General features: G+C 41.1%; 1 protein-coding gene across 1 annotated transcript in view; it reads right to left on the bottom strand.

The window, feature by feature from the left end:
* Positions 1–15,761, bottom strand: part of FLT3 (fms related receptor tyrosine kinase 3) — a 78,012-nt gene that overhangs the window by 7,592 nt on the left and 54,659 nt on the right. The window contains exons 15-22 of the mRNA XM_046664717.1: positions 15,574–15,678; positions 12,279–12,389; positions 11,223–11,376; positions 9,252–9,334; positions 8,292–8,419; positions 5,379–5,501; positions 2,930–3,041; positions 359–458 (exon numbers count right to left, since the gene is read on the bottom strand). Coding sequence (XP_046520673.1) covers positions 359–458; positions 2,930–3,041; positions 5,379–5,501; positions 8,292–8,419; positions 9,252–9,334; positions 11,223–11,376; positions 12,279–12,389; positions 15,574–15,678 — 916 coding nt within the window. The remainder of the gene's footprint in view (positions 1–358; positions 459–2,929; positions 3,042–5,378; positions 5,502–8,291; positions 8,420–9,251; positions 9,335–11,222; positions 11,377–12,278; positions 12,390–15,573; positions 15,679–15,761) is intronic.

Here is a 15,761-nt window from a genome sequence, read left to right as displayed (position 1 = left end):
ACTCAACTAGATTTTGAACTCATATCAGAAAGGACAAATTAGATGCTGGACAGAAATGCATTTAAAGAAACATGATGTGGCCCAGAAATCAGGAGATGGAGTCTTGTCACCTTCTCGGATCCTTCGAGCAAAGGAATTGAAACCCAGAAGCAAGAGTCTCTCAGGGCAGAAAGGTTCAGTTTTGTTCAGAAATCCCCCCCACCCCCAAAAGGAAGAATTTCATTTTCTTTTCTTTTTCTAAGAGGAATCATATGAACTTTGCATTACAGAAATTTTATTTTATTTTTGTCATGCATTTGGAACTAGATGGACTGTAAATTTCTGATTCTAGCCGATTTACAGTCTGATTTGAACTTACATTTCTTCTGTAGCATAAAATGGCTGATCCATTTTAAATCCACTCTGAATGAGTTTATAGAAGTTAGCATCAACAGGAATACCAGGGTAAGGATTGACACCTGAGAAAAACATTAAGAAGTATGACCATTCATTCATTCTTTATTCGTTTATTTATTCATTCAACTAACAAACATGTATTGAGAGCTCCCATGGCCCAGACACTGCTCGGTGCTAGGGTGGCAAGTGGGAAAAGTCACAGTTCCTGCTCTCAAGCTGGTTATAGGCTGGTGGGGAAGATAGATCTATAGACAACAGCAAATAAAACATAAAGTTCCCAGCATTACCCTGATACCAAAGCCAGACAAGGACACCACAAGAAAAAAAAAATTACAGGCCAATATCCTTGATGAACATAGATGCAAAAACTCTCAACAAAATATTAAGAATCCAAATTCAACAATACATTCAAAGGATCACAGGGCTGGCCTGGTGGCATAGTGGTTAAGTTCGTGTGCTCTGCTTTGGCAGCCCAGGGTTCTGATTCCAGGCATGGACCTACACACGGCTCATCAAGCCATGCTGTGGTGTCATCCCACATACAAAATAGAGGAAGATTGGCACAGATGTTACCTCAGGGCCGATCTTCCTCACCCCCCCCAAAAAAGGATCATAGACCATGATCAAATGAAATTTATTCCAGGGATGCAAGGATGGTTCAACACCCACAAATCAATCAATGTGATACACCACATTAACAAAATGAAGGATAAAAATTATTGATCTTCTCAATAGATTCAGAAAAAGTATTTCACAAAATTCAGCATCCATTTATGGTAAAAATTTTCAACAAAGTGGATATAGAGGGAATGTACCTCAACATAATAAAGGCCGTGTATGACAAGCCCACAGCTAACATCATACTCAGTGGTGAAAAGCTGAAAGCTTTTCCTCTAAGGTCAGGAACAAGACAAATATAGCCACTATCACCACTTTTATTCAACATAGTATTGGAAGTCCTAGCCAGAGCAATTGGGCAAGAAAAAGAAATTAAAAAGCATCCAAATTGGAAAGGAAGAAGTAATACTGTCACCATTTGCAGATGACATATTATATATAGAAAATCCTAAGACTTCACCAAAAAACTATTAGAACTAATAAATGAATTCAGTAAAGTTATAGGATACAAAATCAATACACCAAAAATCTATTGCATTTCTATACACTAAGAACAAACTATCAGAAATAGAAATTTTAAAAAATCCCATTTACAAACACATCAAAGAGAATCAAATGCCTAGAAATAAATTTAAACAAGGATATGAAAGATCTGTACACTGAAAACTATAAGCATTAATGAAAAAAATTTTGGTAAATATCTGATAAGGGGTTAATATCCAAAGTATATAAAGAACTCATACAACTCAACAACAAAAAAACAAACAGATTAAAACATGGGCGGAAGATCTGAATAGATATTCTTCTAAAGGAGATATACAGATGACCAATAGGTAGATGAAAAAATGCTCAACATCACTAATCATCAGAGAAATGCATATCAAAACCACAATGAGATATCACCTCACACCTGTTAGAATGGCTATTATCAAAAAGACAAGAAATAACAAGTGTTGGCAAGGATGTGGCGAAAAGGGAACCCTTGTGCACTGTTGGTGGGATTGTAAATTGGTGCAATCATTATGGAAAACAGTAAGAGTTTCCTCAAAGAATTAAAAATAGAACTAGGACATGATCCAGCAACTAAAAACTAACTCAAAAAGATATATGTACCCCCATGTTCATTGCAGCATTATTTATAGTAGCTGTAAATATCATAGAAACAACCTAAGTGTCCATTGATGGATAAACGGATAAAGAAAATGTAGCATATATACATATGTAATGGGATATTATTCAGCCATAAAAAAGAATGAAATCTTGCCATTTGTGACAACATGGATGGACCTTGAGGGTATTATGCTAAGTGAAATAAGGCAGACAGAGAAAGACAAATACCATGTGATCTCACTTATACATGGAAACCAAAAAAAAACCCCAAAAAACTCAAGCTCAGAGATACAGAGAACAGACTGGTGGTTGGCAGAGGCAGGGGGTGGGGAGTGGGTGAAATGGGTGAAAGTGGTCAAAAGGTACAAACTTCCAGTTATAATATAAATAAGTCCTGGGGATGTAATGTACAGCATGGTGACTATAGTTAATAATACTGTACTGCATATTTGAAAGTGGCTAAGAGAGTAAATCTTAAAACTTCTGATCCCAAGAAAAACATTTTGTAACTATGTATGATGATGGATGTTAACTAGACTTCTTGTGGTGATCATTTCACAGTATACACAAATATCAAATCATTGCGGTGTACGCCTGAAGCTAATGTAATTTTATATGTCATTTACATCTCAAGTAAAAAAGTAATTAAATAAAATGGCACGTGCCTCAACAGAAGGAAGATGACGGAGCTCTGGAGCATTCGAGGTGCCATTTCACCCACTCTGACTCAGGGGGTAGCAGAGCGGGGGAGGGGTGCAGAGGGAGCAGAACATGTGCCGCGAGGACAGCAAACTGGGAAACTTACCAAGCGAGAATATTTCCCAGAGTAATATTCCGTATGACCAGACATCACTCTTAATGGTGTAGATCCCTTCAAATAAGCTTTCAGGAGCCATCCACTTCACAGGCAAACGGGCCTGTGTAAAACCCAAGAGGAGATCGAACGGTGAATTTTCCATATTACAAACATTACATCTTTTCTCCCGTTCACTAGATGATGACATTTATTATCTTCCTAAGGTCATTTTTAATGCTTAATTGAGAAAATCATATTCCTCAAATGGAATTTTTTCACTTTCAAATTAACATTCTAACAAAGTAGCCTTAACAAACAACCGCTCCTATTTCTTTAAGACTCAGCTTGAACAAAGGCTCGTGGTTGGAATTAATAAGTTTAACCGTAGATAGTCAGTTTCCTTTAAGGAGTAGCTAGTCAGTTCCCAGAAGTAAGTGGATACTAGTGAATTAGCGAAATATTTTGTTAAAGCATTTCTTGGGAGAACATTGGTGGAAATGCCGTCCACAAGAATGTGGTGAGGGGAGCGTATGTTGTCACTTCCAGAAACGATACCAGGCTGGCTTCTGTGGTTTTAATAATTTCCAGTAGCATGACAGGGGGATTTTGAATTAGCGCAGCCTCAGATTAGAATCAAGACGCAGGGATGGACAGGTTACTGGGGCAGAGCACTTTGTAGTAGTTTCTTTTTCTTGGGTTGAGGAACCCTTCACAGGGCACGTTTAATCTGCCAAGTAAAAATCAAAGCTCAAGAAAGAAACCTTATTTTATCCTATACAAACCTTATCCTATACAAACTGATGAGCTGATTGAATCAAGCAAGCCGGTCTGGTTAATTTGATTAATTAAAAGAATTACTTGTGGTTCCAAATAGGATTTGCCTTCCCACATAAGAGACCAGCAGCTGGTAGGATAGAAAGTGCATAGCCATATATGAGCATTCATCATATTTATGACTTCAGCTACAATGACTGAGGCATGGATCTAAAATCAGCTAAGATGATTCTTTGATTCTAGAGGGAATACAGTTTAATTTGATTTTTAACATTTGTTGCACATGTGCTTTCATGCTGGTTTAATGGTTTATTCCCATAACAACACTATGAGCTAAGTGTATAATTCTCATGGGAAATGCTATATCATAGTGGTTATGCACAGACTGGGGGCTCAGACCGTTCGTGTTCCAATCCACGTGCTGTGTGACAGTGGGCAAGTTACTTTCTGTGCCTCGACTTCCTACCCACAAATGGGTAGATTGAGGACTAAATGAATTAACATATGTAAAGCCCTTAGCATAGTGCTTAGCACACAGGAAGCATTCCCTAGCATTTGTCGTTATTATTATTTCACAAGTAGGGACAATACAGCAGAGAGAAATCCCAAAGATGAACAACTAAAAAGAAGAATAAGGGTTTAAATCCAGGTGTTGTAATTCTTAAAACCATACTCTTTCATCTACACAATTTTATCACCTAGTATTTCTAATAGTTCCCTTGTAAATAACACATCTGTCCTTCATTTTTTAACAAGTAGATTCAGTCATGTCTCAGGTTTCCTTGTGTAACTAATAGGATGACAAATATTCATTAACTAACATTTAATTTAAATTTTGTACCTTTCAAAATGTATATGTAATATCTAATTCTTTATGTTGTATTTTTTAAAATGCTTTGTTTTAACTATTGTTGTTGTTAGTACCATTGAATCGATTCTGACCCCTAGCGATCCTGTGTACCGCAGAGCAGAATCCTGCCTGGTCCTTCTGAGACATCCTCTCACCTCCCGGTGCCCTATCAGACGGTGCTCCACTGCCATTCACGGGGTTTTCATGGCCAATTTTTTTGGAAGTGGGTGGCCAGATCCTTCTTCCTACTCTGTCTTAGTCTGGAAGCTCTGCTGGTCACCATGGGTGACCCTGCTGGTGTTTGAAATCCTAGTGGCACGGCTTTCGGCATCACAGCAACATGCAGCTGCCACAGTATGACTGACAACTGACAGACAGGTGGTGTGGTCCCCTGACCGGGAAATGAACCAGGGCTGTGGCAGAGAGAGTGCAGAATCTTAACCACTAGACCACCAGGGCTGGCTATTATAACAATTACCTATTCCCATAATTGGAAACATAACTCAATAGTCACTTTATAGCTAAGGGAACTGAAATAAAAGCAAGTAACGAGGTTTTGTTTAAAGTGTGGATTGTACTCAAAAGCCCCTAATTGCTCTATTCTGACTAGCCCAAGGATAGATGTGATGCTATTTTGCTCAACTTTTATTACAGATGGAATATTCCCCGAAGCTGCAGAAAAACCTTTTAAGCATAAGAAAGCAAATTGCTGCGAGGGAGTGTTTTGATGTTACCATAAATCAAAAATGTATGACGGTGAGTGCAGATGTTTACCATCACAAGGACAGAACACAAAATAGCAGTATAAAAATATGTCAGAAATAGCAGTCTCACATTGCCCCTGATAACATAGTTGGAATCACTCATAATATCTCGAGCCAGTCCAAAATCACATATCTTCACCACCTTCCCGTGGGTCACGAGCACATTCCTGGCTGCCAGGTCTCTGTGAACACACTAGAAAGATTGAAATTGGAGTGTTATTTACTGCTATGTATATTATCACAGAGCGCAATCTTTCTTCTAGTTTCAAGTTCAGTAAGAGTTACAGATGACAGAAATGTATAATTCTTCACGGTTCTTCTATCTTTGCTGGGCTGAGAACGGTCATCACAATGGGTAACAAGTCAAGTGAACGTGGGTGGCCCAGCTCTTCAGCTACTGTGGCTGTAGTCACTTGTGCTACTTTTGGAACATTCCAGAGGCCAAAGGGTTCTTAGAAAGGAGCTCAAACCCAGCGGGATGTGGACTCTTGAAATAACAAGAGACAACAACAGGGCCCTCTGCTGAGCTCCCAAAGGGATTTCCAGAGGCCTTCTTCCAGCACTCTTATAATGGGGTGGAGAAAACAATCTTGTTTCTGACTGGAAAATAGCTTTGGCAATAAAATGGAGTAATATCAAAGAAAATATTCAGAAAAAAATAGTAAATTTGGGAAGGTTGACTAAAGTGGAAATAGAAGGAATCCTTGAGTTGAGAGATGGCATGACACTAATCCGAGTGGTCTGGCAAGAAAATCAATTCTATGAAGGAGGATTTAAAAAGGAACAGAGTACTAGGATAGCAAAGATCCAAAGGACTCTCTTCAATCTTTAAAAAATAAAAGCCAAAACCATAAAGACTAAAATCTCTCTAGCTCTCCTTTCTGCCCACCCCACTCTCAGTTTTCTGAGAGTCTTGTCACTTGCAAGCTCCATTTACATTTCATCCACTTTATTTCCGGGCCCGTGCAACCTGCCTTCCACCTCCCACTTGTCTGCCCAAGCTGTTTTGGCTAAGCCCCCAGTGACCTGCACAGCACCAACCCAGCGGAGATTTGATTTGACTGCTCGATGGCATCCGGTACTGTTTGCAGCCTGTCTTCCTTCAAGTCCTTCCTTCTGTGAATTCTGCACACCACTCGCCCCTGTTTTCTTCCTACTCCTCCAGTGGTCCCCATTTCCTCCTGTGGCTCTGTGCATGAGCCTGCTCTCATCCCCAGGGCCACACCCTCTCATTCCACATCCTCCCCTGAGTCATCCAAACCCAGGGATGCAACTACCATCACCAAATCTCTACTTCCAACCCAAACGTTTCTCTTGAGCTTCATATAGGAATATCCAAATACCTACCGGACTAAGCTCTACTTTGTTGCCAAATGAGCCTCACGTTCAACGTGTTTAACTTATGACCTTTCTTATCAAACTTCCTGCTGATTGCATGTTCTTTCTTCTATCCCAAGTTCCGTTCTGGTTTTCCTTTTCCTTCAAAAATCTCCTCCAGCCCAAGCATGAACTTCAGAAAGCCTTTTCTTTAGCGCCTCTCCTCCCCCAGGTCTGACGTGCCTGCCCGTCCCCTGGGTTCCCAGAACTTACTCGAACACAATATTCATCACAATACAGCGCAATCTTGGATTTGCACGTCTGCTCGTCTCTTTCTCCCCATCAATGATAAGATCTGACTCTGTGTCTCAGCACCTACCGCAGTACTAGGCACGTAGTCAGTGCTCAACTAATGACTGATGGAGTCAAAGAGCCCATGGAGGAGACTGAGGAGCACCCAGAGAAGCAGGGAGAAGAAGCAGGGAGACATGACGATTCAGAGGGAAAGGTCTAAAGGGAAAACGAGGGGCGGAGTCTAAGAAACTGGACAGTCTTCAAAAAATTCATATTCTTACAAGCCCAGGGGGGAAAAAGCAGTGTTCCTTGACCCCCAACTGCAAGTGGTTTGAGTGTTTACTTAACTTTAGGCAGCAAACGGGCCAGATGATCTAGGGAGATGCCCTCCAATGTCTGTGAAGACATTCATGAAAGCTCTACTGTGGACGTGTAGGTGAACTATAGTAAAGAAACTTCAGAAAAGGGGATCCCATAGCACACGGGGAAGATGAAGAGAAGAATGTGCCTTAGAGATGAGGGGTGGGAAAACATAACAAGACCGTGAGGTTTTAAAGAAAAAAATACATTGAAATTAGTCTCTCCAAATTCAGGAGGAAGGAGGAGAGAGGAGGCAGAGGGAAGGAAGTGGAGGGGAGAGGGAGGAAGAGACCGGGAGACTCAAAGAGAAAAGAGGAGGGAAAAGTTTGGGAAATAAAGAGAAGGTGATGGAAGGCAAGAAAATGAGGAGAGAAAGTAGCCAGAGGAATGGCTTTAATCTGCTTACAGGCAGGAGACATGTGAAATGTCAGAGAACCGCAGGACAGAAAGGCCAATTAGAGGGAGAACGCAGAATTGAGATAGAGTCCATGGTTCGAGGCAGGCTCCATGGCCTCGGCATCACAGCACCAACGGATCTGGGATTAGCAGCGGAGGCAGTAGGCCTACAGGGCTGCTGCTGGCCCACAGCATGACGGTGTGGATTAGGCAAAGGTGCCCAGGGTGGCTGACTTGGCAAGCAGAGCACATGGATCTGAGCCTCCACTCACCCGCTGGGTCAAACCCCCATGTGAGGGCACAGCCTGAACAACCTGAACTGACTGTCCAGGGAGGGGCTGACACGGTGCAAGTGATTTCAAGGAGGGACTCTGGGGAACTTCTGTCTGGAGGTCTGTGATAACCATCATCTCAGGAGGGATCCCAGGCCTCTACACCATCATCAGCCAAGAGCTGAGGTAACTGACATTCGAGGTGACTCCCACAGTGAACAGTGAGGGGAGAAAGACAGACTCTAAGGGACACAAGTTAAAATAAACAAGAAAAAAAAAATCACATCTCTTTTTCAAAATCATCTTTTTTACTTGTTGCTAGTCTCTCCACTAAAGGAGCTTACCGACTTAAATTCCAGAAATTCCATTCCTTTGGCAACTTGGTATGCAAAGCAAAGAAGGTCTTCAAACGTAAGCACGTTCAAGTCCTCTTCTTCCTCCAGCCTTTTTTGGTTTTCATATTCAATTTCATCTATAAAATAGAACTGGTCCTCATTTTTGCCAAAACTCTAAGAAATTGCCTTATTAAATGTCTATAAGGAGGTTATTAAAGCTACAGTTAGGTGAGGCGCTAAGACATACACAGGAAGTTATCCCATCATTTTCCTGGTAGCACCAGGGTCACCCTGTGTATGCGGAGAATGGCGTAGCCTAGGAAGGGTCACCCGAAGATTTTCTTTGGTTAGAGGAACAAATTCTCTAGCTGCTCTGGCGATACATGGCCTCCCAATTAGTCAGGATTTCAGATGCTCTTCTTTTGCACTGGGTAGTTTTGTCACATTGGGAAAAGAATTAACACTAATCTACCACATCTTATGAACCACATTATGCACAATGTCCTTCCATTTAACCCTTCTAATAGTCCTATGAGGAAAGTATTATTAGGCCCATTTTACAGATGAGAAAATTGTGTCTCAGTTGGTTAAAGAACTTGTCCAAAGTCACCCAGCCAGAAAGTGAAGGAAGCAGAAGTTAACCCAGCTTCTCTGTCTGACTCCAGAATGCTTCATCTTTTCCACTTATTAGGTAATAGGACGGCTCTAATTAATTTATGACTTTAAAAAGAATAACCTGACCAGATAAAGTAGCTGTCAGTGCTTATCAGTTGAACATTAACGTAAAATTCACAACATACAAACTGTTGGCTTTAACTACCTTCAAAGCAAATCTGCATTAATACAGCCTACAGATGAATTAGCAAGAAAAACACGCTTTTTTTAACACGCAATTTTTAAAAATAGCTAACACAGAATCCTTGTGTCTGTTTCTATTTTAAAGTGCTACTAATTAGAAGAAAATATTACCTTCGGATTGAAATGAATTCCCAGTGAACCCTGAGATATGATCCAAGTCCTGGTGTATCTGAACTTCTCTTGAACCAGGCATACTATTAAAAAAAATATTTCATTATTTATGTTCTTCTGAGTAGACATTTTATAAAAAATACAAGTCGTCAAAGAAATGAATTCTAATTACAAATTGGCTTTTAAATTAAAAGCACATCATCAACTTGTTCTTTTTTGTGGACATTAAAAACATCTGTTTATTTGAGCTCGCTGGTCTAACTCAGATTAGGAGTGATGCCCTTACCTGTACGGAGCCTCATGGTACAAAAAGGACCCTGCTCAATCCTGGCAACCCTATGGGCTGGGTGTCAAAGGGACACTTTATAAAAGAGAGATTAGGCTTGGTGGGATACATATGATTTGCTGACACCACAAGCTAATACACAGTGCAACTAGGACTCACACCTCATTCTTCTGTTTCTAAACTCAGCCCACTTTCCTTATAAAAACTCATGTAATACAGATCTTCTATAGAGACCTACGTGTTTTATTATCCTTCTTTTTTCAAGTTCACCTTTGTAAAGCTCCTTTCCTTTTCCTGTGAAATTAATAAATAGTAACAATGAAAGTGTCCTCTATGGTATATAATATAGAACTCATCACTGAGAAATTTTGGATGCATTACATACAGAAAAAGATTCCATTTATTCCACCACACAAGTTTAGCCCAATTTACAATTTCCATACCTTTGGGAAATCGCTTAATTCATTCAGACTACAAATATCCCAAAAGTAATTGCTTCAATGTGTTTAATACCCCAGTGACTGAAATGAACCAAAGGTGCTAAGTTTACCAGCATCAGTTGTTACCAACCGTGGAGTGCTGATGACACACATCTGATTTACTAGGATGGACTCTATTCTAGAATATGGATGACATTATAGAATTTTCTCAGTTTTAGAATATGAACTTAGAAATGAGTGTAAAGGGAAGATTGGTGTGACGGTATGAATTGGTTAAGGGCAACCGCACAAAGATGGGCATGGGGATCTCCACCGGGCCTTCCGGCTTTAAGATGCTGGGTCTCCGTCTCAGACCTTAGAAGGCCAGAGGCCTGCACTGAAACTTACATACTAGGAAAACAAGGCTGGAATTCAACGCACCCTCCAAAAGTCCCCCAGCAAAGATAAAAGTCTCTAATAAATCTGCCTTTAGAATAAGGGACAGCTTTTGCATCTGTGGGAAAATAGGAATGCACTGTGTTTGAGTCGTCATTCTATCAGAATGCCTGTGAATTCATTCAAAGAAAGGTGTCATAAGAGCTACGATGTTCAAGTAATTAGCAAGAAATTTCCAAACATGAGGACAAGCATCCCACCAAACTCCTACAGCCCTCATTTATGCATGCTAAAACAAGAAATCCCATCAGGACCGAGAACCACTCAGGACCCCACGGATGGCAGACTATACAATGCAGAGCATAGAGATGAATGTCACCACTACTTTATCTTGTCCCCATCACATTATGTCAATCAATGCACCCTAATTTTTCAAAATCCAATTTACAAGTTTAGAGATCTTTTGTGCAATTCTCCAAGGACCTGAGCTACTCTCTAGAACTGTGTCAAGGACTTTGGAGAAAGTGTTCATTCTTTCTACCAATATCTATGTGTTACCCAGGAAGCCTGAAAGATCCGATAACGCAGCTTTCCCAAAATTGGCTCTGTGTCTAGGGTGTGATTTAGGCCCAGGTGGAAAGAGACTGGCTCAGCTGTAGGACTCGTACTGTAGGAAGGGAAAGGCTTCATTGCTCCAAATCAACAGGGAAACTAGAGCAAAGATAAGTGACGTTTCTAGGTCTTAGAGCCCACAGACCACCCAGCGCTGGACTACGGCCTTTGGAAACTAGCCAGTGAGGTGTGTTTTACCGCCATTCTTTGTCTGTGTTCTACAATGTATAATTATGAAACCTTGACGCAGTCTCTTACCTGGAATTTTGATGTGATTGGAATGTGGGGTAAAAACTGAAATTGTGTTCCTTGAAAATTTCCGTCCACGTCCTGTGAAATTTTTCTCTTTTACTTCTTAGATAGTTGAGAAGATCACCATAGCAACAATATTCAAAAATCAAGTAAATTGGTCCTGAAATAATGACAGTTTTAATTATAGGTACACAAATATCAAATAATTTTTTCAGACATCTCTGTAGTAGAGAACATGCTCTATGAGAGCTCACTTCTCCTCTGACTTTGGCAGAGTACAATTTTTTCTGAGCCTATATGTTCTTATACTTTAAATTCAATTTCAGCTTTTTGCTCAAACTCCTTTGGAATGCAGTGACTTCTTGCCTTCCACTTTGGCTCTTGTTATCCATGTGGCCTCACCAATAACGCTGGCCACCTGGATTCTCATGTTTGCAACAAGTAACGAAAGGTCAGCTACATTGTGAGCTCTTGGTAATTATATGCTGATTTGTTGCTTGGCTGAGGAGGGAGAAATATATCCCCAATTTCCTCTTAGATCCATTTTCTCTTCTTTTAGTCCCAGTCCCAGTCTGGTTGTCACAGAAAGAATGACCCTTGGGCACATCATTCAGGTATTTCTAGGCAGAAGTGAGAGAATCAGAGCACACGGTCGATTGAATTCTGGGAAAACAAAGTTTGAAATCCTCCCCTGGTTGTGCCTTATTTGAAGTAGCCCAATTGGGGCAGTGACCAAGCTTTGCAGCCATTCTTACCACTGCATGTGCCAGCTCCACAGCTGGGGGAGAAGCTCCATCTAAGTAGGTAGAGTGAGAAACCACAAAATGTGCTTGCGGAGTTGTTACTGTTGGTCAGTAGGTTAGGACTATGTGGAATATCCCAGCGAAGAGAGGCATTCTCTACACTGACCCACCTGATTATAGAGCGTTCAGTGTCTAATTCTACTTGGGCTTGAGGGCCCACATTGAGATGGAGAAAAGACGAAGAAAATGAGAACAAATGTCCTCTTTGTCTTCAGGCTAACATATATTTCATCAGGTGTTTTCAGTGGGAATTGATTACCTGACAGCGTGCACGCCCCCAGCAGATTCACAATATTCTCATGGTTTCCCAGGTGAGTCATCATTTTGAGTTCAGACATGAGAGCCTCTCTTTCAGAACTGTCTGCTTTTTCTGTCAATGGAAGAGCAGAAAAAATGTAAAATTAAAGTAAAATCAGTATTTTAGATTATTTAATAAGTTAAAACTTTCCTCAGTTCAGAGCGGATTTGCATAAAAATTTTAAAAATACATAAAATAATACCTGAATTTTGAATAATAATAATATCTTGTGTTTTAAGACAGAATTTCAAAGACTGTAGTATGAAAGTTGAATCTAATAACGTGCCTTTCTACTGGATGTTCCCCTACCTACCGAATAAAAACCCTTATAATTGACCCTCAAAAACCAAAATAAAACAAAACAAAACAATAATAATACATGATTTTCCTCCACAGTAGAAGTTAATACATATGCTGAAGGGAGAAACATACTCTTTTTTTTTTTGACTCTTGCATTTACTGAAGTCATAGAGAGACAAGATAGGAATGTCAGGGAGGATGGGTGGCTCCAGTCTGTGGCCCTCATGTCTACAATCTTAAATTTGTCAGCGGATCCAGTGGTGGGGAGGTCAAAAAGGACCAATTTCCAGTAACCAAGTTCTCAAGAGACTCATTAATTGATAATGAGAAACATAATTGACGAGTAGGCTAGAATGTATCCATTGGCCAATGCATTCTCTCCCCAGAGAGAAGTCTAGATAGCTTGGCAAAATGTATTCATAATCTTGCTTAGAAGCATAGCATGAGGGTCGTAATCGATGAACTCAAAGGTCTCGTGTCATTGAGGCTGATGTTCCAGTTGGTCAGGGCACCCCTGCCCAGGTGGGTGCTGGAGCCCTAGAGGCAAGCACAGGGGCTTTGGACTTCCCTCTCCAGGCTCCAGGCTCCAGGCTCTAGGCTCCAGGCACCCAGCCCTCTGTTAAATATTCTTTCTTGCAGACATGGAAATTTTTCCTTACATTCAATGAAGAATTGATTAGATATTTCCAGGTCTCATTATTTTGTCCTGGAAGACACTGACTTGAGTGAGCTCTCAGGTGTACCCTTATTTCCAACATCTTAGCTTGGGAGTGAGATCCTTCACTGTGTGCCCCGCGATCCACTAGCACTTCATGTCTTCTGCTGCTTCATGTTTCATAGGGATTCGTGGCTTTCACTTGTCCATGTCTTGTTCCTCATGACCAAAATAATACATTTTTATGGCATGCTTAATTTTTTCAAATCACTTTCATATACCGTTATCTGACTTTCATTCATTCACTCATTCATTCATTCATTTCTTGAGTGACTACTGTGTATGAGCCAAAGTGCCAAGCATTGGGGGAATGAATGATAGACAAGACACAACCCCTGTCTTCCTGGAGTTTAGAGTCTCCTGGAAAAGGAGACATGTAAATAAACAATTACAATATAGTGTGATAAATGCAACATGGCAAATGAATGTAGGGGTGCTGTGGGGTCACACAAGAGGACCACCTAACCTAGCCTCAGGAGGGGTGAGGAAGGGCACACCAAATGTCTATGCTGAGACCTGAGGCAAAATAGGAGTTAACCAGGTGAATTCACAGTGAGGAGAGAGGGAGAAGAAGAACATTCCATACTGAAGAAACAGGGTGGGCAAAGACCAAGAAGAAAGAGAGTAGCACAAAACAGATACAGACGCAGCCCTCATGAGGCTTACAAAAGAATGTGGCAGATAAGACATTAATTGAATAATTAAACAAATATGTAATTACAATTGTGATAAATTCTGTGGAAAAAAAGCCCACAGACAGCTAAGGATTGCGTATAGCAGGGAACTTGATCTGGTCTGTGGCGTGAGAGAAGGCTTCCCTGAGGAAGTGATATTTAAGCTGAGATCTGAAGGAGTGGGAGATGACTACGTGAAAGGGGAAGGGTAAGCAGAAGGATCAGCCTGTGCAAAGGCCCTGAGATGGGAGGGAGCATGCTGCTCTGGAGGAACTGAAAGGAGGCCAGTGGGCTGCTGTGTAGAGAGTGCAAGGTGGAGACGTGAGCAGCAGCTCAATCATGCAGGGCTGTGTAGACTATTTCAAGAGTAATTGAAAGCAACTGGAAATGCTAAGCAGGAAAATGATATGCTCTGCTTTGCATTTCCATAACCATCACTTATGCTTCAGTATAGAGAATCCAAAGGTTATTGCAGCCATTAGGAAGAGATGGACGTGGACTAGGGTGGTAGTAATAGAGAAAAGAGAGAAGAGGATGAACTCAAGAGACAATAAGCAGGAAACCTCACAGGAACAGCTTATGGCGTGTTAAAATGAGGACGGCTTCAAGGACGAGTCCAAGGTTTCTGGTTTGCCCGATTGTGTAAAATGTGGCTTTTTTAGTCTTTGGCACTCGTAACCAATCACTGAGAGAGGGAGCATTGAAGGAGGGTCCAGGTTGGAGGAGTTAATCTGGATAAACTGAATTAAAGGGACTTTTGAGATATCCAAGCATTTGGACATAGGAACCTGAAGCTCAGAAGGGAGACACAATCATGAGAACCAGTGGTACATAGGGTGAAGTCACAGGTGTGGTTGGGATAACCTATGATGAACATGTGGAGTAAAAATGGAAGGAGGCCCAGGAGCAAGCCTTTAGGAACTCCACATAAATAGCTGGGTTGAAGATGACAAACCAGCAGACGACTGTGAAGCAGGCAGAGAGATAGGAGGAAAACCAGGAGAATATGGTAACATGGAAACCAACAGAAGAAAGCATTTAAAGATGGAGAGAATAGTCAATCATGCTAATTTACGGTGAAAATTCAAGTAACATGAGGACTGAGAAACGCCTGTTAGAGTTAGTTTGTTGGTGATCAGTGACTTCCAAGAGCTGGAGGTGTTCTTGCTCAGTGAGTGATACTAGGGGAAGGGATGGCAGGGGATGCCAGAGGGAAGTAGATGGAGCAATGAGTGGGAAGTGATACAGAGGGCTCCAATTTTCTCTTCTACCCAGAGTCTGTATCAAAATGTAAGAAACAACATCTACCTGTAGCAACAGTATCCCCAAATACTGAAGCCAAAAAAAAACTAAACAAAAAGAGAAGAGGAAGAAGAAGTGTTTTGTATTCATGACTTGTATTTTGTATTCATAATTTGGTTGACACTAACCCCAACTCACTCCCTTTTTAGCCTTGAAACACAGCAAGCAGTGAGCACAAAAATGATGGAAAAGAGAAGGGGGGAGGTGGGAGACTGCGCCTCCCATCTTTGTGCCTCTTTGTGGCTATCGTTCCACTTTACTGTACCTTTCAGCATTTTGACTGCAACCTGGATTGACACCCCTGTTTTACTAATTCCATAAGCTGTTGCATTCATCACTTTTCCAAAAGCACCCGATCCTAGCACCTTCCCTGCAAGAGAAATGGTGAGTGAGTGCATGTCAAAGATTTTCCAACAGAATGGAAATGCTACAGAAACATTTAGAACATTCCGT

This window comes from Equus quagga, chromosome 6, assembly GCF_021613505.1.
Source record: "Equus quagga isolate Etosha38 chromosome 6, UCLA_HA_Equagga_1.0, whole genome shotgun sequence".
Classification (NCBI taxonomy): domain Eukaryota; kingdom Metazoa; phylum Chordata; class Mammalia; order Perissodactyla; family Equidae; genus Equus; species Equus quagga.
The sequence above is the reverse complement of the archived record's forward strand: the minus strand, read 5'-3'. Positions and strand labels throughout refer to the sequence as shown.